The sequence below is a fragment of the Gossypium arboreum genome, chromosome 2 (assembly GCF_025698485.1).
Source record: "Gossypium arboreum isolate Shixiya-1 chromosome 2, ASM2569848v2, whole genome shotgun sequence".
Taxonomy (NCBI): Eukaryota; Viridiplantae; Streptophyta; class Magnoliopsida; order Malvales; family Malvaceae; genus Gossypium; species Gossypium arboreum.
Window position 1 is genome coordinate 601,289 of NC_069071.1, and position 28,000 is coordinate 629,288.

General features: G+C 32.0%; 3 protein-coding genes across 4 annotated transcripts; 2 read left to right on the top strand and 1 right to left on the bottom strand.

Moving 5' to 3' along the window:
* Positions 1-10,252: 10,252 nt before the first annotated feature.
* On the top strand, positions 10,253-12,221 carry LOC108482237 (polyprenol reductase 2). Of its 2 annotated transcripts, none has more exons than XM_053025269.1 (6): positions 10,253-10,505; positions 10,609-10,958; positions 11,293-11,563; positions 11,678-11,776; positions 11,851-11,922; positions 11,993-12,221. In XM_053025269.1, the coding sequence occupies exons 1-6, from the start codon at positions 10,296-10,298 to the stop codon at positions 12,095-12,097; spliced, it is 1,107 nt and encodes a 368-aa protein (XP_052881229.1). In that variant the 5' UTR covers positions 10,253-10,295; the 3' UTR covers positions 12,098-12,221. The 2 variants fall into 2 exon arrangements, with proteins under 2 accessions (XP_052881229.1, XP_017640843.1); XM_017785354.2 differs by having other exon boundaries at positions 11,293-11,527.
* Positions 12,222-12,437: 216 nt separating this feature from the next.
* LOC108482288 (V-type proton ATPase 16 kDa proteolipid subunit) lies at positions 12,438-14,440 on the top strand. The gene is made up of 3 exons (XM_017785416.2): positions 12,438-12,688; positions 12,775-13,060; positions 14,014-14,440. Exons 1-3 carry the CDS (start codon positions 12,610-12,612, stop codon positions 14,144-14,146), a joined length of 498 nt encoding a protein of 165 aa, XP_017640905.1. The 5' UTR covers positions 12,438-12,609; the 3' UTR covers positions 14,147-14,440.
* A 4,713-nt stretch (positions 14,441-19,153) lies between these two features.
* LOC108479737 (probable LRR receptor-like serine/threonine-protein kinase At4g36180) lies at positions 19,154-22,880 on the bottom strand. The gene has a single exon (XM_017782501.2). It carries the CDS (start codon positions 22,657-22,659, stop codon positions 19,279-19,281), a length of 3,381 nt encoding a protein of 1,126 aa, XP_017637990.2. The 5' UTR covers positions 22,660-22,880; the 3' UTR covers positions 19,154-19,278.
* Between the last annotated feature and the right edge of the window lie 5,120 nt (positions 22,881-28,000).

The window sequence follows — 28,000 nt, forward strand, 5'->3', positions numbered from 1 at the left end:
CTTTAAAAATACTCACTTTTGTTTTACTCATATTACATTTTAGTCATTTATGTTTAAAATATTAAATTTTAGTCACTTACATTATCGTTTTGTTACGAAATGGTCACTCTGTCGTTAAGTTTCATTATTCCCTAACGACAATCCTACATGGCAGTCCAAATGAGTTTTAGTTGGATGTCCAACTAAAAGAAAAAGGAGACGAACGGTTTTCTTTTCCAGTTTAAGGTGTAATTAATTTAAAATTTTCCAGTTCAATTTGACATTTAAAACCCATTTGGACTGCCACAGGGAGGTAACGGAGCTTAACGACAGAGTGACCACTTCGTAACAAAAGGATAATGTAAGTGACTAGAATGTAACATTTCAAATATAAGTGACTAAAATGTAATCCGAGGCAAACAAAAGTGACTATTTCAAACATTAGTTAGCTGGTGACCAAAAAAGACAAAATTGAGTCGTTGAATGATCATTTTGTAACTTTTCATAGTTTTGGTGACTAAAAAAAAAATCATAGCTGAGCGACTACTAATGTAGTTTACTCTTTAAAATTTTAAGTTATTTTAGTTTAAGTAATTTTGAGTTTAAATCGTTTTAAGTTTTAGGATTATTTTGATCAGATCACTACGGGTTTCAATCATTTCAAGTTCACAAATCATAGACAACATACACTATAGCAAGTAACATTCCCATGATTTATACACGACTAGTGAATCATATTAAAACACATTATATATTAATAAATTAAAAATAATTTTAAAAATCATTAAAGATAAATAAATTCAAATTTTTTTTTCAAATGACATCTTATGATTCATTAACGGTGTATGAACTTATATACTATTAATACATCAAATATAAATCCTTGTGCCATTGAAACTTTGACATTTTTGGTTAAGGCTAAAACCCTAAGTCTTTAGGCACTTAGGTTCAAATCTCACTATAAATAATATCAAAAAGGGTAGGTAGGAGCCTTCACCCACTTAATTTAGTGGAATTACCTTATAAGCCCTTGAATATATGTAATAAAATGGTAAAACTTTAGTTTTGACCTTCCAAAATTTTACAATTCGATTTTGACCCTCCATAACAAAATGTTTAACTTTGCCCCTAAGTCTCACCATTTGTATTTTCCATGTATGGATTTCTAATCTAAACATGTACATTCGTGCTAAAACGAGTTTTATTCGACTCTTTACTTTTTATATTTTGTATTGGTTGAATTCTTTATAGTTGCTCGAACTTATCGAAATATTTCAATAAAGTCCCTTTCATTTTCAAACTTTTTGACACACTTGCCACGTTGGCAGTCCATAACCACAACCTCGGCCACCTATTGCCGCCAAACGACCGCCCGTCCGAGCTGTCCTTTTTCTTCCCTAGCTTGCTGACATGTCATCTCTTTCTTTAAATTACCAAAAACTCCTTTCCATCCCAAAGCTGTTGCGGAGACACTTTTAAGGATATTTCAGTCATTTCAAGTAGAAATTACGGCCTCCGAATGATTTTTCTCGACAAGTATTTACGAGAAGGTACGTCAAAGAACACAGTGGAAATCCACGTGGCAAAAATCCATTGGTGGATTTACATCGTTCTTTACGTAGAAGACAAACAATGGGTGGAATTTACAAAAGTATATCGTTAAAGGGCATGTGTCTTTGTTGCTCCTCTACTTCGGGTTAATTTCACCAACTGTCCTCAAACTATAGTCCATATTCTAAATTACTCCCTAAATTTAAAAATATTCTAATTGAGTCCTCAAAGTAGTGGTATTTTATTAACTAGGTCTTTCTATTAGTCTAACTATTTGGTTTAGACGCTAAGTGCCAGTTCAGATATGACATGAAATGTTTTTAGAACATATGGACTAAATTGTAAACATGTATATCTATTATATGGATACATTGGATCTGGTTTGTTAAAAAAAGAATTTGTCATTAAAATTTATGAGGCATAAAATTTTTTTTAACCATTAGATCTAAGTCTTTCAAGCAGAAGGGAGGAGCAAGCAAGAAATTTTATTCAAGGTGGCTAAGATAAAAATATAAAAATTTTGAGGGAACAATGCTAAAAATATTATGTTAAAAAAAGCTTAAATTAAATTAATTATTTTTCGAAGAGGATAGAAGCTCAAAATTTTCATTTAATCAAAGATTAAAAAGGTTTAAATTAAATATTATAAATTTTTAGAGGAGTTAAAAGCAATTTTCTTATTTAGCTGAGTAGGGCTATGCCTTTGATAGGTACATATGTGTTTGCAAATTGACTCGTGTTTTAAATATGCTTTATACTAAATCAGTATATAACGTACAGATTAATTCAAAATTAATAAAAGGATACGATTGATATAATATTAATACTTTAAGAATTTGATTAGAATATTTTGAAATCGGACAACTAATTAAAAGTTTATTTCATAGTTTGGCTACAAGTATGTAGCTTTTGCTAGCCATAAGCTAGTGTCACACATGCATATGGTTTGATACGAAGGTGAAAAGCATAAATTGCCATATCCAACAGTGAATTGGCTAGGGAAGGGGAGGCGAAGTCCACGTAGGACGGTGGTGGGTCGGCGGTAGTCACCAATCATGCGGCGGAGGGCATCATTGAGTTCATTAAAACCCCATCCCTTGTGGACCCTCATCCCCACCATCAAAGTTGGGGCGGTGAACCCTTCTCTCACAGTTTTAACAACAATAACAAGTAAAAGGTGAAAATCTACTGTCAGTCCCTGTACTTTAATAAATTTTAAAATTTTATCCCTATATTTCAAAAATTAAAAAAAATCATTAGTATTTTTCGTAAAAATTTATTAACTTTAACACATTTATTGTATGTCAATTGTGTGCCACAACATATGAGGGCAACCTAACAATTTCGACAAAAAATACTACGGATTTCGACATTTTAATCGAAAAATAAAAAGATTTAAAGGACAAAATCTTAAATTTTATCAAAAGTACAAGAACCGATATCATAATTAAACCTAAATAAAATTTTAAAAAAAAATTTATATCATAAGAGTTAGCGTAACCAGCAAAAGCAGATCCTTGGGAGGGTCCTATCAGGATCTCAAACTCCTTTTTGACATAGACCACCCTCCAAACACCTTTATTTATTTCTTTGTTTTTTCTTTCTCAATCCATAAACAATACCTTACCCTTCCAAGTTCTTGTTCATTATTATCTCTTATAGCTTCATTTTCACATTGGTTGGTGAAGGAAAAAAACACCCATTTCCCCAAACTTTCCTATTATATATATATATATACATATGAATTAAATCATTATTTAGGGTTTCAACTTGATAATTACTCTCAAATTCGGATCTGAATTTCTTTTTGTCCATGTTAGGGTCTAAAATAGACAATTCTTCCTTAATTAGTGCATAATTTTTTTTTCAAGTTAGTCTTTGAACTCAACAATTATACCTATATTGAAATTTAGACAAAAAAAAATATTCAAATCTCAATGTGGAAACAATTACTAAATTCGGGACTCAAAAAGTAATTTAACCAATTATATATATAAAGCAAAGGTTTTTATCCAAACTCTTGAATTGCACTCAAAAAACTGTTCACACTCTATTTTATTGTAAGGTGTGAAACATAAGCTTCTTTCAAAGGGGGACATCAAACCATGATTGCACCCCTTGTATATTGGCAATCAAATAAAAATATACTACACTTTTTCCTAGAGTCTTTAAATAAATATATTGTATTGGCAATCAAATAAAATATCTAGAAATCTCAATTTTTTATTTTTTTTTGTATTTTGGGACTAGGACCTTAAATGGACCATTTGGTAGAATTTGGTAAAATATGTACATTTTCTTAGACATTTTTCTAGATTTTTGGAATTAATAAACTAAAGGTACATCTAATATGTGATTCTATAGGAAATTATTATTGACCATCATCATGTGAATTAGAGTGGATATCATCATATGGCTAATTCATACATTATTATTATCATCATCATCATCATATTTGGGAAAAATAGAGCTAGTGATTGCTTGAAAACTGCACCCAAACTAACACTTCTCCCTCAAATGGGTTGCATAGTAACTAGGGTTTCTGATATTAGAATCATTGTGATAAGTTAAAAAATATCTACTCAGAGAAAAGTGTCCAAGGTTGAACCCCATGAAATTATTAATGAGAGTATCAACGTTAGAGTTGTGTGACCTAAATTTAATTTGATTCGAAAATTTTGAAGTGCAACGCACTTGTTAAAGAAATAAAATAAGAAAGGTAAAATAGGGGATCTGCACAAGTTGAACCCTTTAAATGTGTGAAGTCGCGAAGATAACTTGTATATAGAATCATGAGATGTGATTCTATTAAAAAGTAAATGTTTAAACTCATTTGATTCCTTTTTACTTGTACAATGACTAAAATTATCCATTTCGATATTGTGTTTAAATTTTTTTTTTTTTTATATTGTACAATTAGAGGGTTAGTATTTATATACACGGTAGAGACATATTAATACCGAGAGTCGAAGGCAAAAGGGAACAAACAGTTTCGTTGCCCTTCCTTCAAATGGTAAATTTGTCATTTACATGTTAATATAATGATAAATTTTCACTTTTAACTCTCAAAAATTTATGATTGATATAAGATTCTCTTAAAGCAAATTTCTAAGTACTCCAAAGAGAATTACCCAAATTCTATGGCTGAAGAGTTGAAATGCACCTGTGTTTTACCTTTCACAATGAGTCGTCATATACTCACTAGTTGGTCGCCTGTAATGTCTTGGAAGAAAGACATCAGGGATTACAATTTTATTACAAGACATACTGATAAAGTTTATAAATTCAGACCTCATTCCTTGACTGAGAACTCTCTCTCTCACACACACACACAAATATGGTGATCTGGGGCCATGGATATAGACGCCATTGACGGTCACAGGTGTGAGCTGATGATGGGGTCATTGGAAACAAGAGGTGGTGGTTTACAATTGGATCATTAGGCATCGATTACAACGCGTATGATTTGACTTGTTAGATCCTAATTTTGCTTATGTTTGTGATGGACGTTTGAGGGTTCTAGAGACTACGTGTTTCGTTCGTCAAAAAAGTGTTCCTTTCACTTTATTCCAATTTTAATAAACTTTTGATAAGATTAAGACCCTAAACATATTTTTAAAAAATCAACTATTTTTAGACTCTGGATTTTTAAATAAGAGGGAAAGTTTAAATTCAAGATTTTATCTAAAAAGAGTTGTTTATAAGTCGAATTGTATAGAGTCCTAATAAAATTTTAGGCCTGATTGATAGGTTCAAATTCGGCTCGACCCGAAAAATAAGCATAAATATTTACCCCATACACATTAAAAATAAATTTAAAAAATCTTTATACTTAAATAACACTAAAATCAGTACAACTTAACAAGCAAATGTCTCTAAACTAGTAATAAAATTAACAATAAAATAAGTGTTATACAATAAAATATTAGCAACATAATAGTGAAATAATAATAAAACAGTGGCAAAAAGTGGAAATATAGCAGCAAAACAACATGACTTTTTTATTGCAAATTTGGGTCGAGTTGTGCCCAAGCCAAAAAAAACCTATGCACACGTAGTTTGTTTCAATTTGCTAATGGTTGTGGTTTGCAGCGTGATTGTTATATATATATATATATATATCAACACAACGATAAAATTACATTTTTAACCCTCATGAAAATATACAAATTAATCTCTAACCCAAAATTTTTTCTAATTTAATCCCTATATATATATTCCCTATAAGACTAGGGTTATCTCAAATGTTATAGCTTATAAGCACAAAACTCATAAAAACAAATTAAATAGAAATGGAAATGAGAGCAGAATTAAAATGATTATATTTGGATGGTTCGCCCCCACATTAGTCCCATGTAATTATTTCAAAATTGGGGGCATTAATTATTCGAGGGGCTCCCTTTTTGCAAACTTACTCTTTTAGTTACATGATTCCCAACGTGTGGTTTGTGCTCGATTGAAGTGATTTACATTTCCACTTTAAAAGTAAGTTGAGATTAATCATCCGTTTCCACCTTCATCGATTTGCTCAATTACCACACTACAAGAGTGGTAAAATTGATAATATTGTTAACTATTGTTGGGATTGATCTGTATAAATAACGAATAAGTAAAATAGAGAAAACCAAAACACATAAATATTTACGTGGAAAACTCTACCGAAGAGAATAAGTAAAATTCTTTTCATAGTTACCACGAAACTCTCACCAAAACTCATGTGCAACTACATCTTGTTGTCTTCAAGAAAAGCCCTTGTTGATTGGCGTCTTAGTTTTGGACTCTCAAAACAAGGATATATACAATGACTCCTTTAAATAGGTTAAGATTAAAGTTTTAATCATACTAAATATTCCTGAAATAATCAAAATTCGACTGGGAGAAAAAGTTATCCTTGGAGTGAAAGATGCGGCTGCTTAATTACATGGAGAATATGTCACGTTGTTGTGACGTCCTGTGCATGCTCGTCACGATGTCGTTGCTACCTTAAGTTGGGAGTTCATCGCGTCATCTCGACATCTTCGACCCTTCTTTAGTTACTCGTTGATTCTCATCTAACGTGCTTGCAACATGTTCGATAAATGCTCAGGTCTTGAATAATGAAGTTCAAACTTGGCTTATATTTTAAACATGCTTAATTTTTATTCCATGACCAATTTTTGGGTCTAATGTTTTTTTACCAAACCTTTCCAAATTTCAGATGAAACTTAGCCATCCAAGTGACATAAATTTATTATCAGTTTAACATGGTCAAGTAAATTTTTTACATGACTTTGATTGTGTGATTGAAAAAAAAAATTTTACGTCAATCACTTTAATGACAACAAAAAGCAATTTTATCGATTTTCAGTTACTAATGAGATTTTAAAAATAGAATCTTCGGATTATGCTAAATTAAAGTAGAAAGGTCAAATATGAAAATTTAGCATAATGAAGGGACTAAAACCATAATTAAACATTGTGGAAATTAACCCCTCACATAATTGTGATCTACAAATTTACCTAATACAATTATGAAAGTTAATAGGATCATCATGTAAAAAAATCATCATTTTTATCCAAAACTTAATCACAATGCATTACATGTTAAGCATTCGTACGTGCACCTAATTTGACCCTATTTTAATGAAATTTTCAAGGTTTGTTGGTAGAAACAAAATTATTACTCTCTTTTCTTTTAACCACTTTCATCATAACGGCCAAGTTAAAAAATTATTTTAGGAGAATCGAAATTGAATCGTAATTTTGTAAAAATTACAATTTCATCATTTTAATAGTCTGTAGATTTATAATTTTTAAACGATTAAATCAAATTTTTAGCATTTTTAAGGGAATCAAAGTGTAATTTTATTTTTACTATTTTAAAATTTTATAACTTTTAAAGGACCTAAATAATTTATTTTTTATTTTAGAGAGTCGGGGCCCCGCCAACCTCGCTACTCTCCTTTCATGCATTGCATGAAATCTTTAGAAATAATTATTGTATTATATTTAGTTTGGATTAAGTAAACTTAGGTCAAATCAATCGAATTTTTTATGTCATATAATTTCATATTTAAGTTATTTTAATTATTTATTGAATCATTTTTAAATTATTTTAATAGATTCGAGTTATTAACTTTTACGAATTAATAGAATTTAATTAAATTTTAACTCTCAAATCAATATTTCAAACTCCCATGCATAAAGTAAAAAGAATAGTTCAAGTTAATGGAAGAAAGCGACACTAATTCTTCTCAGCAAAATCAACTCTCAAATTGTACCCATTTTATCTAAATTAGGGATGTGCATGGGCCAGGCTGAGTTTGGGCCGGGCTTAAATAATATTTTAGGCCTGTTTTCTAGGCTCTGAATCCTGTTCGGCTTAAAATATGGGCCTAAATATTTGTCCAAGTCCGATCCGAAATAAAATTGTTAAGCCTGAGCTCGACTCGGCCCATATTAAATTTTTTTAGCTTATTTTATTAAATAAAAAATTTTAAAATATAATAAATCAAATACATTTAAAAACATAAAAACAAATATTAAAACAAGAAACAAATAAAAAAATGAGACTAAAACAATTCTTAAAACAATACACAAATTGAAAATATAATAAAAGGTGGTTATATTAAAATTAAAAATAAAATATAAATATGATTAAAAATAAAAATATATATATTTAGTATATAATCCGAGTCGGGCCTAGGCCAAAAAAGTTTTACCCTTTTTTATCTAAACAGGCCTCTTTTTTTTTGCTTAAACCCATATTTCGGGCCGGGCAGCCCAGCCCATGCACACCTCTAATCTAATTAGATAACCAAAGATTTTTTCGGTTAAAAGTGGTATTTAAACTATCGATTTTATCTATTTCATTTTATCCAAAAAGGGTATGATATGTTTTTTATTGGTTGATATAATGTTTTCATTGTTTTGGAGTAAAATAAGACAAAATTAACAATTTAAGTACCACTTTTTATTAAAAGAAATTTTAAGTACTGAAGTGAAAAAAATGTATAATTTGAGGGTCAATTTTGCATTTAAAGCACTAATCTATTTTATTTTTCTTCATCTCTTTGGGTAGAAAAAAGAGTTTATATGCTGGATTTGTTAGGGAAATATGTCATTTTTTAAAAAGTAATTAGGGATTTGGGTCAATTTTTTTAAAAAAATTAAGAAAATAGACCGATTTTAGGGACGTTGGGTGACACGTGGCAAAAAAAGCACTGTGCTGGACGCGTTTTCACCACGTGTCACCCATTGTCCCCAAAGCCGATTTTTTAAACATCAAATAAATAATTATTTATTATGGTTTTGTTATCAATTGTGAGTTAGTGTCGAGTTAACTTGTAACACCAACTCAATTAATAACATTATTAATACATACAATTAGTGTAGATAGTAAATTGTACATATTAAAAAATGTATAAAAAAATATTAAAATAAAACTTGGTTGAGTGGTAAATTTAAGGTTTTCTTAATTCAATTGGTGCGGGTTTAAATCTTACCTATCCATATTCTTTTAGGTTTTATTAAAATGAAAATACTAAAATACCCTCAATAATATGACTAATTTTAATTACAGAATAACATTTTCGTAATTTCTTAACCGAGTTGGCACTTGATTAACTCATGACACCAACATAGTCAGGGGATTTTATTAATAGTATAGATATTTAATTGTAGTTTAATTATTTTATTTTTGTTACTAAATTCGGGTTTAGGTTCGGGTTAGTCTCCAATTCAGATTTTTTAAAGTTCAAGTTTTTGACTGATCAAATTGGATTCAAAACGAGTTTGGACTCAAGCCCATTTTGCCACATCTATTCAAAAGTCAAAACAAACTAAAATTGGAAAAAAAAAACTCAAAACTCAAAAATCTTAAAATTAAAATTAATATAAAATAAAATCAACCCCGACTAGACTTGTTCATGGGTCGGGTTGCCTAGGCCCACCTAAAATTTGAGAGGTTTTGGGCAAAATATTAGTCCCGAAAAATGGACTCGAGCTAAAATAGGCTCATTTAAAATATGGTTTGAAGTCGGGCTTGAATATTTAAGGCCCAAGCTTGACCCGACCCAGCCCAACCAATTTTTAAGTTTATACTACTTTATATTATATTATATTATTTTTATATATTATGTAATTTATAACACATTAAAACAATAAATCTATACTAAATATATCTATTCTAATGTAAACATTAAAATAATGTTAATATGACTATATAAAAAATATAAAAAATAATTAAATATTAAATTAAAATAATATAAATATTTTTAAAAATAATGTGGCGGGCCTAAAATGAGTTTAGGTTAATCTTTTTGCAAATATGGGTGAATTTAGATAAAATTTTAAGCCCATATTTCAAGTCGGGCTAGGCTTGAACAAACATAAAATATGTTGATATCATGCTTAGACACTACCCGAACTCAATCCAGTCTGGCTCATGAACACCTCTAACCCTAACTCATCCAATTAATAAATCTAGTGTCAATAAAGATAGATGTGCCCATATACTAAACAATGCCCAAACCCAATATATCATGCAAGCTTTTTCTCCTTTCCATTAAAGGCCTAAACTCAAGCTTTTTGGTTCCTTATTAATGGCCTTCTTGGCATTCAATCCATCTAAAAGCCCAAAGAAGCAATTTTTTGCTTGTTCAAAGTAAAAACCCCGAGCTGACGCCACGTTGTTGACACACGTTACTATATTTTTGCCATCACTCTACGTTGCTTCCCCCACTTCGACGGCGATTTTCAACTTTTTTTTCTTGCCTGTGAAAAAAATGAACTTACTTGGTGTTTTAATGGAAGCTTTAGTTTCTCAATCAATAAACACCATTAAAACAACCCTTATTTGGCTTCTAAGAACAACATGGATAGTTGGAACCCTTCCCATCCTCATAGCTTCACTCCCTTCTCCATGTCTTAATTCATTTCACGCCCTTTTACTAAGCTTTGCTAAAAGGGGTAAGATTATGCCATCTTCATCACACGTAAGAAACCTTTTTTTTTTTATCATCTTTTTCCATAAAGTTTCAATCTTTCAAACAATTAATTTATTTTTCAATTCTGTTTTTTTTTTTTTTTTGGATGTAGAGGTTCACAGTTCCCCAAAGTTTCTTTCTTCACTTTTATTTGCTGGCTGTGATTTGGACAACCACCTTGTTAATGGGTACTTGGTATTTTGCTTACAAAGTTACACCTTTGAGTACTGAGTCATTGAGTTACCTTGCAGCTGCTAATCATTTAACAGGAGGATCACTTGTTTTTTCATTACACAAGTCTCGGTTTAGTTCTGTTGATGACAGGTTCAATGTTTGGAAAGCTGTGTTCTTGTTGTTGTTGATGGAAATCCATGTCTTGAGGCGACTTTATGAGACCTTTCAAGTTTTCAATTATAGCCCTTCAGCTCGGATGCATATTTTTGGATACTTGACTGGTATTTAGTGAGTTGCTTAACACATATTGATATGTTTATGAATTACTATTGGATGGTTTTATTTGATTTTTTTTGTTGATTGAAGCTTGTACTTGTAAAAAAAATCTAGTATCTAGTGAGTTGATGAACATGTTTAAGGATTGCCATTGATGAATTTATTTGATTCTTTCGTTGATTTAAAGCTTGTTAAAATTACTGTACTTGTAAGAATGTGAAAGCATCTTCGGCTCGAATGAATGTTTTTGGATACTTCTCTCATATCTAGTGAGTTGATGAACACAATTTGATATGTTTATGAATTGCCATTTGATGAATTGATTTGGTTCTGATTGTATTGGCAGTTTCTATACGGCAGCACCATTGTCGCTCTGTACGTTTTGTGTACTCGAGGCTTTTAACTTTGCAGCTGATCAAGTGGCTGAATTTAAAGTTGAGGGCCAAGAAATGGTGTCAATTACAGATTTTGATTTGTGGGGATATATGAAGCCGTTGACAAGGCTCGGTTGGTGCCAATGGGCCGGTGCTGTTATATTTGCTTGGGGATGGTTCCATCAACTTCGTTGTCATGCAATTCTCGTACGTTTTTCCGCCTGTTTAAATCTATCGCTAGCTGTATGTATCGTTGTGTGCTGGTTTTCGAGGTTTAAATGAATTGTATGTTAGAGAATCGATATCAATGCTTCATGCATCACCCGGTTATGATGTATGCTTTTGCTTTTTATACAGGGGTCACTTAGAGAACGCGGAGACCGAACCGACGGATACGTGATTCCACATGGAGATTGGTTCGAAGTTGTCTCGAGTCCACACTATTTATCCGAGATGGTGATTCTCTTTAATGCTTTGGTATATGCATTTGTTGCTGATCAAAGTTATGATCATTACTTGTATCTATACAGATATTATATGCCGGTTTATTGGTTGCGAGCGGAGGGACCGACTTTACAATATGGCTACTTCTCGGATTTGTGGTATTTCATACCTCCTTATATCCACTTTCTCGAACTTGGCCGAACACTTTGTAATTGTAACTCGTTTCAGGTGGCTAATCTTGTATTTGCGGCGGCAGAAACTCACCGATGGTACCTCCGGAAGTTCGAGAATTATCCTCGTAATCGGCGGGCCATTCTTCCATTCATTTATTAGTACAGACAAAATGTTTTTAAAGTATATTGTGTACAATTAGGTTGCTGAAATATGTAGAGAGATGCCTATGTTGTTGAACATTATCATTTGAGCTATATTTAAGCTATATTTGTTGTAGTACAAACTGGCTTTGAAAATCATCGGTTTAATACACAAATGTACGCAAAATCGTAATTGAAAAAAATTGGGAATATGATTGGAAAATATTTTTTTATGTTGATTATTTTATTTTATATGAAACAAATATTAAAAATCGAAAAATATTTTTCGTAAAACTTTTTAGGAAAGTAAATAGTGAGGCCTTTTAAAAAGATAATGCAATGAAAGCCCATAAAAATTTAGCCCAAACCAGGGCCGAGACTCGTTTAATGGTATCCACTAAGAAAATTTCCCAATTCTCTCTCCTCTGATCGGTGAAAAGAAATTTTGAAGAAAAAAAAAATCCATCACCGATCTAAGTTCCCCAAATTCTGTTCAAATCGCCGGCGAAATTTTGATCTGAAAATCTAAAAATGTCGTCCACATTCAGCGGCGATGAAACTGCTCCTTTTTTTGGCTTCCTTGGTGCCGCTGCTGCCCTCGTTTTCTCCTGTAAAAAAAACCCTAAACCTAACACTAAAATTTTCAGTTCTTGACGGGTTTCTATTTTGTTGAACCAATTGGGTTTTTTTTTTCAGGTATGGGAGCTGCGTATGGGACGGCTAAGAGCGGTGTTGGTGTGGCGTCGATGGGAGTGATGAGGCCGGAGCTGGTGATGAAATCGATCGTTCCCGTTGTTATGGCTGGCGTTTTGGGTATTTATGGTTTGATTATTGCGGTTATTATCAGTACTGGGATTAACCCAAAGGCTAAATCTTATTACCTTTTCGATGGCTATGCTCATCTTTCCTCTGGCCTTGCTTGTGGTCTTGCTGGTCTCTCCGCCGGCATGGCTATTGGGATCGTCGGCGATGCTGGCGTTAGGTATTGCGATCTAATTGTGCTTGGAATTATTTGTTTTTTAGCTATTTTTTGAATTTAAACTCTTTAGAATTGAAATGTTGTTTGCGGGATTCAAATTCCATTTGCTGTAATAGTAGGACAGAGAATTGAACTTTGAGAATAGTGAAATATGTAATTTGAGAAAGGGGTCATATACCATTTGATACCTGAGTTTAGCTTCAATGTTCAATTTGGTACTTGAGTTTGGCTTCCATGTTTAATTTGGTAGCTGAGATTTTTTCCCCCCAATTTGGTACCTGAGATTGGCATCAATGTTCAATTTGGTACTTGGATCAAACGCCATCTTGTTCCCAATGAATGTTTTACACGAATGCTCTAGTAAAAAAAAAGACATAGCCACATAGGTACTTACTTGGGAGAAAAAGTTCAGGTACCAAATTTAACATTGAAGCCAAACTTAGGTACTTAACTAGGACAAAAGAAAACTTAAGTATCAGTTTGAAAAAACTTAGGTACCAAATTGAACATTAAAGCTAAATTCAGGTACCAAATTGAACATTGAACCAAACTCTAGTGCCAAATAGTATATTAACTCTTTGAGAAAATTAGTGTTGTATGTTGGGACAAATTTTTTAAAGGGATTTAGTTTTAGGGTTTTGCTACAATTGATGGAAGTACATTTGTATAATAAGTGTGATCATATGCTCATTGACCTAGTTTAGCTGGAAATTGACTTGTTTCACAAAATGTAGTTTAATTCGATTCAACTAAGGTATTTAGAAGTTATAAAGATTTGTGGGTTTCATCCATTTACTACTGATAATCATTGATCTCTCCTCTTGGTTGTTTCCTTGTATATTTATGTGCGTTAGCTTTATAGCAATAGGTTTTTGCTTTGTCTTCGGTTTCGAGATTCATTGCGATTGTGAGAACATGCCTTGCTTGATTTAGTTTCTCTGCTCATTTATTTGCAGAGCCAATGCCCAACAGCCAAAGCTTTTTGTTGGAATGATTCTTATCCTCATTTTTGCTGAGGCTTTGGCTCTGTACGGGCTCATCGTCGGTATCATCCTCTCTTCTCGTGCCGGTCAATCCCGAGCTGAATAGAGTGCAATATTCCAAGACTCGGGATGTTGCTAGTTGGCATTACTTGGTTGTTTTGTATCCGATTCTTGCTGCTAGCATGCAGTATGGAACATTTTTCTTAAAGTTATTTTGTACTCGTTCATTCATTTTCATTTGCTGTTTGTATGATTAGAACATAGATTCGATTCGAAATAAATCGTTTTTTACATTGTTTCTATTCTCTATTTCTGGAATCTAATAGTTCAGTGTACTGTAAAGACCATTATGTTTTGCTATTGGCATTGCAATAATGAAGTTTTACTATCAGCTTCCCCACTTCTCTATTCGTCTTTCTTAATTTGGATATATACTTGCATGCAGTAAAAGTATAATGGAAGTTGCATTTTGACTTCTCTACGGGAAAAATTAGTTTTTGAATATCAGAGTAAATTGGTCATTCTTTTAAAAATTTTATCTATTTTTACTGTTAAAAATTGGTTTCCGTATGTCAAAATTAAGTACACGTGACATATCATGTGTAATTATTTAGTTATTTTGTTAGTTATATTAGTTTTTAACAACATAAATTGGGTGAATTTTTTAACAGAATAGATCAGTTAGCTCTTTGATCTAATGTATAGTGATTAATTTATTTATTTTTTAAATAAAAATAATAATATAATTTGAATCTTAATACGGAGACTTGCATGGTACTTTTATCCTTGCATGCTCGTTGTGAAGTCATTTAAGGCCATGTATAGATGAGGAAATCAACGACGGAAAACAGAGATGACGTATATGCATATATGTTAATGGTAAGTATATTGAGATCTCAAGTTCGAGTTTCATTTGGATTGAACTAGTTATTCATGTTATAATTGTGATAATTGATTTTATTAGAATTGTTTTTTTAATTATATGTGTTTCCTCAAATGCATCACCTCTCAATGAATATATGAGATGATAGAGAATTAAGGTTTTATTCATTGGGTTTAATTATGGTTTTACTTTCTCTATTATCATAATTTTTGAGATTTAATCCCACTATTTTTTTGGCCAAAATCTAGTTCCTTTACTTTAATTTATTATAGGTTACTGCCTTATAATGTTAATAGCAAAGTAATAAATAGTTCTTTTATAGTTAAAATGTAATTTTATCATCATTTTAATACGGATCAAATAATAATTTTATCGTTTTGAGAGAGTAAATTGTAAATTTATTAAATATTAACTTATTACGTTACAAATTTGAAAGAGTTTAAATTTATCATCATTAGTTGGTGTCGTTAAAACGATGGCGTTGAATCTATTATAAAATAGTTAGTTGAAAACGGATAATTAAATGTTCAAATAACATTAAAAAGAAAATTTTCATCACCACTCTAATAACATTGATTAATAGTGCCATTAATTTTGGTCTACTAATAATATTATAAAACTAAAGGGATTAAATTGTATATAACTAATTAAATCTCAAACTTCAATCTAATAGAGGGACTAAACCACAATTAAACCTAACTTTGGAGATAGGCTTTACACCCATGGCTTTATTTGAAGCTTTTGTCACTTTGTGACTGAATTTTATAGGGAAATTTGTTTACAACTGTATACAATAAAATGTCAATATCTTTTAGAATTTTCAAAAGGGCCCAATATATCTACCAATCTTTTCAAATCGATAAGTCAATAGTTGTAAAGTTGGGTTTTGGACCAACCTATGGACCCTAGTCCCTAGGGTGCTACTTAAGCAAGTTGGACCATTTGGGCACAGCTTTAATTAATAATGCATTCTAATAAATTGATTGAAAATGTCTAGCCATACAACAAAGCATAATTGTTGATGTAAATAATTTTTTATACTCCATTAGTAAACAAGTTTAAGCTTTAGGTTCGGGTTGGGTTCGGGTCAGGTCGATTATGGTAAATTTTCTTATTCATTTTAGTTTAGGTTAATTTTAAGTTTTTCAACATTAATCTCATTATATGTATTTATCATATCTGTTCTTTTTTATACAATGTTAGAACTATTTATAGTCTCTCCTCAACCCTTAAATAGGAGGATAATGCGCTTCAATACACTCAAACGCACGTCCTCCTATACTAATAACAATGCCGATGTCAATCAACCTAAGACTCAATCTGTTGGGTACAAATTATTTTAAATTCCGATTATTAACCTTTTATGACTAAATCAAAAATTTGAATTTCTAAAACAAGTAATGACCACAATCCACCTTTTTCAAATCAATACATCATATAATAATGCATGGCCAACCCCAACACCATGATTCAACAAACAATAAAACCACATTCATGTCTGGTTGTTAATTAGATCAAATTAATAATAATGCATTTTCAAGTACTTTTGCTTGTCTTGATCAGGACAAAGAATTCCTTAGTAAATTAATACAAAGACAATGGGGAAATGATGTAATTTTGTCTGGTTTTATTGAAGTTGAAGAACATGACCTGCAACAAAATTATAATCTTTGAAAATTTCTTATTTGGACATTATTATAATCCAATTTGACCCTAAAAACTGTACCATCCAACAAAACTTTAATATAAAAATGAAAACTATATATTAAAATTATTATAAAGTTTTAAATAAAAAACCCTTTAACGGTCACTGCTTCAGATTTGGATTTCTTTGGTCCATTTCTCAATGTCTTCTTCTTCTCCATTTTTTAAATACCCATATTTTCTTGCTGATTTCGAGAAAAGGGTTAATTGCACAAAAACATCCCAAATATTTCATAAGATTTTTAATTGAGTCTTCAAGGTATTAGTATTGTATGTAAGGATTGAATGTCTGTTCTGACTTCACGTTGAGCATGGCTAAAATACGCAGATTAAATGATAAACCAAATTCCACGAATAATGTATCAAATATTAATCCGTGGAATTTAGTTTAACATGTTTGATCTAAGTTGTTTATGCGGTAGATATAATTTATAATTTGATTCACGTGTTTTGAATATTTGATTTGATATTCAGTACGTAATGTAATAATTAGACCCGCTAAAGAACTTGATTGATATGATAATAATACTTTGATAACTTAATTAAAACGTATCAAACTTAATTTGATACGTTGGAAAATTTAATCCTCTTAAAATAAAAAAATTAAAATTAATAAAAATAAAATTATACTTTAATTTTTTTAATAAAAGTTTTAATTTAATTTCTTATAAATTATATTTTTATTATCGTAAAATTATATTATTTCACTATTACTTCAAAACAGTAAAATCCATTATAAGGAGTTGGTGACTTTGGGCAGTGAGCCACCACCCGCCTGACACTTTTTCTCAGTTAGCCCCTTCAGTTACGGTGGGACCATGAAATTTTGGGTTTTTGTCTCCTTCTTCCTCACCTTTTTCCTCCATTGAAGTTGAAAACCATGGAAAATCACAGAAAAGATATTAAAATATTCTGAGATGAAAGTACGATAAAAACTATTATATTAGAAGTTATATTTTATTTTATTTTATTTATTCGAAAAGTTAATAAATTAATTTTTTTGTTAAAAATTAATTTATTTTTATTAATAAAATTAGTATTGTTGATACAATAATAAGATAAATACATATTTCATGTCACGTATATCTCTTTTTAACATATAAAATTAAATTTTAACAATAAAAATAAATAAGCTGTTCAAAAAAGGATTAATTTACCCTATGATTTAATGCATAGTAAGTAATTTTATCCATATTTTCAGTAAAAGAGAAGAAAACTTCATTTCCAAACCAACATTTAACACAAATTGCCAACTAAATTAATGGTGAAAGTACCTTCCAAGTCCTTCTATTATAAAGATCAAATTAAATTAGTCCAATTACTATTAAATAAATCCAATTATTAAAATATAACACAAATATTATTATTTATAAAAAATTTTAAAATATTACTCTATTAAATAATAAACATTATTTTTTGAATCGTAAATGTTGACTTCCATATTATCGAAATTAAATTATTAATTTTTAAAATTTTAATCTCATTATAGATTCTAAAATTTTTCATAGCTCTTTCCCAATCCTTAAATAGGATGATAATGCACTTCAACGTACTCGAACTCATATCCTCCTGTACTGACAACAGTATCAATACCAATCGAGTTAAAGACTTAATCGAATAAAGTATTTAAAATATAATGGTAAAACACAAGAATTCCACGTGGCATCACGAGAGTACTAAACTATTTTTTTAAATTAAAAGATGTAATCAAGTTGGTTTTACCCTAAAATCCAATACACCATTTTTTTTATTATTATTATTTTTTTAAATTTGGTTTTGACAGGGTGTAAGTCTCGGGGCTTACGATATTAACGGCTATATTATTACATAGTGCCACGCGTTTGGCGCCAAACATCCATGTGGGTCCCAACGGCTGTTGTCTGCTGTCAGACATATTGATTTTTCAACTGAGCTTTTTGTCCAATTCCGTTGACTTCTTAAAAGTTTGAACCCTTTTTTGGTTAATTTTTTTTTAGTCCCTATACTATACCAATATTTAAAATTTAAGCTCTCTTTTTTTATTTGATATAATTTGATCAAATTGTTAACACTATTAATTATTTTCCATTCTTATTAAATTATTGATGTGAATAAAAAAAATTTACACTAGCAGTCACTCAAGTAATAGTAATTTTATTTTTTTATCATTCAACTATTAAAAATTACAAAATAACCACCCATCCCACATGTGCTTAGTCCCTCTTAATTGAGAGATAGAATAATAGTTTTAATCTGATGGGTCAATTTTAGTTCCAATCATTCCGATTCTTAATTTGTTTATGCTTTATATTGATTTGATTCAGCTTTATAATTGTTCCCGAGTATTTGACCAAAAAAGTATAAGACTGAATCTTAAACTTTAATATAATAGAAGGACCAAAACAAGAATTTAACCTTTTTGAAACTTCACTTTCCTTTTAAGGGCGGCAAAGCATCAATTGAAAAGGAGTAAATTGACAAAAGTTGTAAACATAAAGTAACAAAATGATGAAACCGAAATAAAATATTAAAAATTAAGTCCAAAAATTAATAATAATAATAATTCACCCTACGGTTAATATTTTCTCTGAAACTAAAAAAATTGGTTAAAAATTTTTCATGAGACAGAAAAAAAAGTAATAAAAAAAAACAAATTCATATTGGTTTCGGGTTTATGCCGGTGAATGTTGAGAAGTGGGATCAGCTGATGAAGGAATATCAGCTCCTACACGACAACCTTCAAGCATGAACACGATATCCGCCATTGTTGGTCGATCAAGAGGATCTGGTGCCGTACAAAGTAACCCGACTTTAATCCCTAATAGAAACTCTTCCCATTCTGATGATTCAGGGTCAAGTTCAAGTAACCCTGGTTCTAAAAGTTCAACAATTTGACCCCTTTGAAGTTGTTTTTTCACCCATTTTACGATATCTTCGTCTTCGGAGAACGTCACCGGTCTTTTTCCAGTGAGTAGTTCGAGCAACACGATGCCGAAGCTGTATACGTCTGATTCTTTGGTGGTTTCGCCGGTTAGAACAGCTTCAGGGGATACGTAACCCAACGTTCCGACAGGTGCGGAAGTGGAAGCTTCGGGTGCTGCGGGTGTTGTGAGCCTATCAAGGCCGAAATCGGATAAGTGAGCTTCGAAATCGGCATCGAACAACACGTTTTGAGGCTTGGTGTCTCCATGAACCATGTTGGAAGCGTGTAAGAAAGCTAGACCGCGTGCAATGCCGAGAGCGATTAGGTGACGCATTGGCCAGTTAAGGACGTGACCGTCTTGGTGTGATGCTTCTTGGAGGAGTGTTGCGAGGTTGCCGTTTGGCATGTAGTCGTATACAAGGAGTCTTAAATCGGGTGGTCCTGCATAGTAACCGCGGAGGACGGTTAAGTTTCGGTGTTTGACTTTTCCTAAAAATTCTGCTTCTTTACGGAACATGTTTTCGTCGAGTGATCCGTCTGGTAAGCGGCGAATAGAGAGTACCATTCCGTCGTTGTAACAAGCTTTGAAGACTAACCCATATCGGCTTCTACTAAGTACATTCTCCTCAGCAAATTGCCTTGTTGCTTCGATTGTTTCAGCGAGTGTGATCTTGTTATTGAACATAACAAGCTTCAGCCCTACACTGTCGGTGCTGCTCCGACCACCGCTTGCTCCGGAACTAGCCCTAGCTGGACTTGGTTTCTTCTCCCCGGCAGCTTCCTTGAGCTTCTTCCGCCATCTCAAAAGACTAAAAACGTAAAAGCAACAACACAATGACACAAGACTTGCAGCGCAAGATACCGCTACAATCAAAAGAATCAATCTTTTCCTTCTGTTCTTCTCGGCTACATCCTCGCATTTCCGATGCAATGGCTTTCCGCATAACGCTTGATTACCTGCAAACGTCGATGGATTGTTAAATCTAGAACTGAGACTAACCGGAATTTCCCCGGTTAGGTCATTACTCGAGACATTGAAGTAGACCAACGCGGGTATAAGACTGAGATTAGCCGGAATGTTTCCACTCAAGCTATTATAAGAAAGATCCAGCATTGTAAGATTTGATAACTCAGATAATGAATCCGGTATGCTCCCAGAAAGCCTATTACCATCGAGTAACAAACTGGTCAACGATGAGCACTTGGAGATTTCCTCCGGGATTTCTCCAGTTAAGTTGTTACCACCCAAATCGAGCACATTAAGCCTCAAAAGGCCAGACAGATCGGCAGGAATGTGACCTGTCAAAGAATTCGATCCAAGCTCAAGAACTTCAAGCTCAGTGCAGTTCCCAAGCTCGGGAGGGATCATCCCGGTTATGCGATTATTAGACAATGAAAGCACAGCTAATGAATGCAGAAAGCTGAAAGTTTCCGGGATATGGCCGGAAAATAAATTTGAACTTAGATTCACGTATCGCAAACTCATCAAACTACTAAGCCCTTCGGGAACGTCGCCAGATAACATATTCTCTTGTAATGCAATGACTTGTAGATTAGGTAAACCCGAAAGCTCGAATGGCAGTTCACCCGAAAGATTCTGCTTGCTTAAATCGAGTGTAGTTAGCTTGAGCAATGCACCTAAACTCGCCGGTATCTTCCCTGAAAACCCGTTATTGCTTAGATTCAATACAACAACCTGACTCAAGTTCCCAATACTCGCGGGAATCTCACCGGAAAACTTGTTACCACTCAAGTCCAATGTACTCAAATTGCTCAACCCCATTATTTCCTCCAGGAAGGTTCCATTCAAGTTATTATGTCCCAAATTCAGGGTTTCTAGCTGGGTAAGGTTCTGAACACTACTCGGAATGGAACCCGAAAACAGATTTCCCCCCAGAGATAGAACCTTCAAACCGGTCATATCGCTCAAAAAGCCCGGGATTTCGCCGGAGAATCGGTTTCCTTCGAGATCAAGAACATGTAATGAACTACATTGCTTGATCTCAATAGGAACCATCCCATAGAATGAATTATTAGCCATTTTCAGCTGTTGCAACTTGGACAAATTCCCGATTTGAACCGGAACTTCACCGGAAAACGAATTCCCGGAAACATCCAACATCGTTAACGTCGTTATTTCCATTAACCATATCGGAAAACCTCCACCAATCTGGTTCCTTGAAAGATCCAAAACCTGTAAAACACTGTGACATTGTTCAAGGCCAACAACATTGTTGAACAAATTAAACCCCAATTGAACAATCCGAATCGAAGGTGGCCGAACGGTTACATTACAGAACAAAGAAACCGGCACCGTTCCGGTGAGATTATTCCGAGAAACTGAAACAACTTGAAGATAAGGTAAGTTACCAATGGCAGCTGGTATAACCCCCCTAAGCTTATTAGCTTCAGCACTAAAATGAACAAGTGAAAAACAATTGGCTAATGCTGAAGGCAAAGTTCCTTCTAATAAATTATAATCAAGCCATAGATATTGAAGTTGTTGAAGCTCACCAAAACTCGCCGGAATCTCGCCGGAAAACTGATTATACGACAGATTAATAAGTTGAAGCTGAGATAAATTACCAATGCTTTTAGGAATAGAACCGGAAAACAAGTTCGAAGAAAGATCAAGATACTTAATATTCCGTGGAAGATCACATGAGATTTCGCCGGAAAATTGGTTTTGAGCTAAGTTTAAGGTAGTCAAATCGGTGAGGTTACTTATCTCCGACGGGAACCCCCCGGAGAGTGAGTTGTACTGCAAGAAAACTGCGCGTAGGAACCTGCATTGAGAGAGGGTGGACGGTATGGTACCGTTGAACGAGTTGGAACGGAGACTGAGCTTGGTGAGGAATTTAAGGTCGGAGAGACGGTTACTGAGTCGACCACCAAGTTGCAGGTGAGGTAAACGGAGCTCGGTAACTCGGTTTTTAGTACATGCAACACCACGCCAGTCACATGGAGCTGATGGTGTTGATGGATCCCATCCATTTAAAGCTCCAAATGGGTCATGAAGATTAAGCTTGAAAGACATTAATGCTTGAATCTCAGCTTGGTGTTGAGCTTGTAACATTAACAATGGCGACCATAGAACCAAGAAAATCCAAAAAATCAAACTTTTAGCCATCAATTTAGCATTTAGCAAATGAAAAAAGATTGGGTTTTGGGGAAAAACAAAGAAAGGTCAAATCTTTTTAAGGATTTAAAGATTAAAGGGCGTGAAAATGTATGAACAAAACAAAGAAAGGAGCGTCTGCCATAGCAGAGAACTGAGAGAGGCTTTTACTGGTTAACAATGGGGGTAAGGTGGTGGGTGGGCTTTGTTTTTCCTTGAGAAACGCCTTGAATAAGCACTTTATTTGAAGCAAAAAACAAGTGGTGGGGTTTTGGAAAAGGGTTGGGCTGGTTTCTTTTAGGGTATAATATACCATTTAGTCCCTAAATTTAGTAGCTTTTCTTAACTTAGTCCTTGAACTTTTTTTGTCCACATGATACTACGATAGTATACAGGTTCATCACCTAAAAAATTAGGTGATGACGTGAAACTGAGACATGGAAAAGCTATTAAATTGCAAGACTAATACCAATAAAAAGGGCAAATTTTATTAAATGTCACTATATTATTAATAAATTTATATTTTAGTCATTCAATTTCAAAAAGTTACAAAAATAATTACTGAATTATTTGAAAGTTTTTATTTAAGTCATCGTTGTTATATAGCCTTTTCTGTTCGCATCGTATGCACTAATCAAAGCTCTTCTTCCCTTTCTTTTCTAAATTTTTTTTTTTCATGAAACAACTTTGAATGTCACGAATGTATAAACCAAAATCCAAATAGCTTTGTTCTCTGATCGATCATATCAACTTGGATCTAAAGTATGTTCTTCTACTCGTCAATGGGTACTAATCTTCTGTATCGATTGTCAAATCGTCACTTAAAGCTCGCTAGTTAGACTTTAAAAAAAGAAAAAAGCTTAATCACAATGACTTAAATAAAAACTTTCAAATAGTTCGGTGATCATATTGCAACCTTTTAAAGTTAAAAAATTAAAACGTGAACTTACTAATAATTTAGTGACCCTGAACTCGGTTTACCCTATAAAAAATTCAAAGATAGGAAATGGGGAGAATGATTGAGTTTATGTGATGGGGGGATCTTAACTTTGCTTTGTTGTAGTCTTTCATTTGTTTTTCTCTTTTTACTCTGTTTTTGTTTTAAGTATTTTTAATGTCTTTTTCACTTTCGGCTCCTCAAAGATTCTTAAACCCACCATTTGGGGAAGCTTGGTTGAATCAAGTAGGAAGATTCATCTTCATCTTCCTACTCATGTCCAACAAATACTTCTGATTCTATCTCGGGTTAATATCGACATACATCCTTAAACTATAGTCTCGATTTTAAATTGATTCCTGAATTTCAACATGTTCGTATTGAGCCCTCCAAGTATCGGTATCATATCAATCATGTACTTCCTTTAGCCTAAGTATTTAGCTCAAGCATTAAATATCAGGTCAAATATGAAATGGGGCGTAATTAAAACATATATATCGTATTGTAAACACATATGTACCCACCAAGCCTATTAAAAATGGTGAAACTGCATTTAACTCTCGCAAAAATATACATGCTAACTCCGACATTCCTAGAAAAATTTTCTGGCTTCACTTCAAGCTCAAATTGGATTTTACAAAAGGATTTAATTGATACAATACTAATACTTTGAGGATTTAATTAAAACATTCTAAAATTCAAAGACCAATTCCGAATAAGATAGTTTGTGGGCTTTTAATGTAATTATCCCTTATTTAATTTTTGGATTGAAAAGAGATGCCTTTGAAGTCTTTTTTTACCCTTTCAAAGTCAAATTATCTCTTCTTCTTTTTTTTCTTCTTATTTGACATTTTGTTGCTATCTTTTTTATTCAAATTTTTATGATTTGGATTTCACTTTTCAAACTTTAAGGTTTTCTTTTCTTTTTTTTTTCTCTTTTTTCACTATTTGATTCAAAAAGGTCCAGATGTTACAAAAAAGAAAAGGGTAAATTTCAAAAATAGTCACTTTTGTTTGCCTCGAATTACATTTTAATCACTTATGTTTAAAATGTTACGTTTTAGTCACTTACGTTATTGTTTTATTACGAAATGGTCACTTTACCATTAAACTCCGTTACCTACCTAAAGGTAGTACTATGTGGCAATCCAAATGGATTTTAAATGCCAACTTAGATGCCCTACATGACAGTTCAAATTAAATTTATTTAATTAAAAACCTATTTTCATCCGGCAACTGGACATCCAAGTTGGCATTTGAAACCCATTTGGACTGCCACATAAGACTGTCGTTAGGGAGGTAACAGGATTTAACAATAGAGTGACTACTTCGTAACAAAAAAATAACGTAAGTGACTAAAACATTACATTTCAAACATAAATGACTAAAATGTAATCTAAGACAAATAAAAATAACTATTTTTATAATTTACCCTAAAAAATTGCATATTTAGTAAGGGGGGATGAATATGAATATTTGTCACACATTCTTTTCAATTGGATTTATGATAAATTTGGCTTAAAAAGTACCCAAAGTGTCCAAATTATATGTAATTGAGAATAAAAAAAAAAAAGGATGAAAAAAAGCAAATAAGCCCACCACACAAAAGGCTAGTCAATAATGTGGGTCACAATCATTGGTAGTCCCTACACTAATTCAATCATGCAATGGACCCATTGATTGAAAAAGAAAGAAGAATTGAAATAATCCATTTTTTAAAAGGGTAAATTGCACCTAAGGTCACTAAATTATTAGTAAATTTATGTTTTAATCATTATAACTTTAAAAAATTATTAAATAATAAGTGGTTTTTATGAGTTTATAACTATATAAGCTTAGCTCCAACTTCAAATTTTGACCAAGCTCGTCTATATTTATAAAAAGATAACCCGAACTATTTTAGGTTCACACATAATATATTTTTTATTCTTTTCAAATTTTATATTACTTTAATGTATATTTTATATTAAAATTTTAAACATAGACAATTCAACATAATTTTTAAAGACTAAATTGCAGTATTATATAAAATTTTAATTTTATAGTATATAAATTATAAAATTTATAATACAAGTAAAAAACGAGTCGCACCAAACTCAGGCCTTAAATGTTGGAACCCAAGATTGATTATGAGTCTAATTTTTTATGTAAGTCTATTTTTCAAGTTTAATATTTTTGTCCAAACCTTTTTATATTTCAATTACATATTAGTAGTCACTTAATTATTAATTTTTATTATTATTTAATTATGAAAAGTTACAAAATGATCATTCAATTATTAATAAATTTATTTTTCAGTCACCTAACTATTCGATTTTGTCTTTTATGGTCACCAACAAACTACAGGTGGCAATTTTTGAAATTGACATAATAACAATTTAACCCTTAATATTTATACATTGTGTCAATTTAGTATTGATTCTAAAAATCTAACCCTCAACATTTACACATTGTGTAATTTAGTGTTTTTCTTTTCTTTTTTTTTTTTGTAATTTTGGGTGTTTCTATTTTTTGTATATTTTCAATAAAATTTAGTTGATAAATTTAATTTGTGAGCTTTTTAGGTGAAACGGTCACAAAGAAAACCAAATTTGCAATATATATATATATATACACACAATGCATAAATGTTGAATTTTTTTTTTTTTAGAATCAAGACTAATTTGACATAATTTATAATTGTTGACAGTTAAATTGTTGTTACAACAATTTTAAAAAGTTGCCACCATTAGCCAGTTGATGACCAAAAAAGACAAAATAAAATAGTTAGGTGATTATTTTGTAATTTTTCATAGTTGAGTGACTATTGAAGTATTTTATCCTAAAAAAAGGCATCGGTCGTGCAGGTGAATACTCGACTATTTTTAACCATTTGGTTTCCTTGTTAAAGATCAAAGCCTCCTAATATGATGAAAATTTTGTCTTTTGACTTTGGCGAGAGATCAAATAGATTTATAGAGTGATTTCGATGAAAATTCAAACGTATCCAAATGTTTAAAGAAGCTGGAACTTCATAAAATCGAGATCATTTTACTATGTGCCTAAGAAGTATGAGTGAAGCCAAAAGAAATAATTGATGGAGCTTAAATTAAATTATAATTTTTTATAAGAGTCCAAATATAATTTTATTATTATAAATTACCATTTTAGACCCTTGTATATCTCCTTCTAATACCACCCTGTTAACGAAGTCTACACCTATAACTTAGAAAAGAGACCTTGGACGGCCTACAAACAAAAGCCACGACAAAGCCCATTTGTGGGCATATTTTTGGTCTATTGAATTTGACATGCTTTGGTATTGATTAAGCTTTACTCTCAAGCTGTTTTCCTGCTGCTGACCGGGAAAACCCAATGTTTATATAATCACTATATAATCACTATCTTTAAAGACCACCCGCTGTGATTCCATCATGCATTCATTATTATGTGGAGAGAGATAATTACTCACTTTATCCTTTATTTACATAGTTGAGGTTGAATTTCCACCTACGAGACTGAAACATATTTTATGATCAACGAATTATTTATTTGACGACTAGTCGCGGAAATTTAAAGTTTAACAACCATGTGATTCCATCATGCATGCATTACGTAGAGAGAGATAATTACTCACTTTATCCTTTATTCACGTGATTGAGGATTCAATCTTCACCTATAAGATTGAAACATATTTTATGATCAACGAATTACTTCTTTAAATACCACCCATGAAAATTTAAAATTTAATAATCACGTGATTCCATCATGTATGCATTACGTAGAGAGATGCTTGAAAATGATTCAAAGAAGGGTACTTCAAGTGTCAAACATATGGTAATGTTGTCATGTTGTGAAAACTGGGAAACATCATAGAAATTTCTCAGTTTTTTTTTTGAATTTTGCACTTTGTGTCATTTAGGATACCACCAAAGCATAAAGGGGCTCTGTTTTCCTTTTTTCGGCCAACAAATGGACCAATAATTCAACCTAGATTTGACTCTCATCTTAAATACTTGTTATATTCTAAGTTGTAAATCCATCTTTACCATTAGCAAAAAGTTTGGTACTAAAGCTCTCTATGGGTCAGATCGGATCTACGTATAATATTTATTGAAAAATTTTACATAGTACAAGTTTAATTTTTTTAATGTGTTCTGAATTACATAATATATATAGAGTAGTATTATATAAACTTAAAAACGGGCTTAGGCTTGGGCCTTGAATGTTCAAGCCTGAGTTTGACCCATATTTTAAACGGGTCTAATTTTTTTGTCCAAACTCATTTTCGGACCTAATAATTTTACCCGAACCCTCTCAAATTTCAGATAAATCTTCAAATCTAGATGGATAACCAAATGTATTTGGTACTCTATCTAACAGGTATTGTCTACAGCTTTGCTTATTGTTTTAACTTTGATTTCAACCTCTCATGAG

Excerpts from the sequence above, each read along its gene's own strand:
- LOC108482237 (XM_053025269.1), top strand. The coding sequence starts at position 10,296 with ATGAACTTACTTGGTGTTTTAATGGAAGCTTTAGTTTCTCAATCAATA. Across the intron at positions 10,506-10,608 it reads TTATGCCATCTTCATCACAC|AGGTTCACAGTTCCCCAAAG; the intron begins GTAAGAAACCTT and ends TTTTGGATGTAG. Across the intron at positions 11,777-11,850 it reads CACACTATTTATCCGAGATG|ATATTATATGCCGGTTTATT; the intron begins GTGATTCTCTTT and ends GTATCTATACAG.
- LOC108482288 (XM_017785416.2), top strand. The coding sequence starts at position 12,610 with ATGTCGTCCACATTCAGCGGCGATGAAACTGCTCCTTTTTTTGGCTTC. Across the intron at positions 12,689-12,774 it reads TGCTGCCCTCGTTTTCTCCT|GTATGGGAGCTGCGTATGGG; the intron begins GTAAAAAAAACC and ends TTTTTTTTTCAG. Across the intron at positions 13,061-14,013 it reads GTCGGCGATGCTGGCGTTAG|AGCCAATGCCCAACAGCCAA; the intron begins GTATTGCGATCT and ends ATTTATTTGCAG.
- LOC108479737 (XM_017782501.2), bottom strand. The coding sequence starts at position 22,659 with ATGGCTAAAAGTTTGATTTTTTGGATTTTCTTGGTTCTATGGTCGCCA.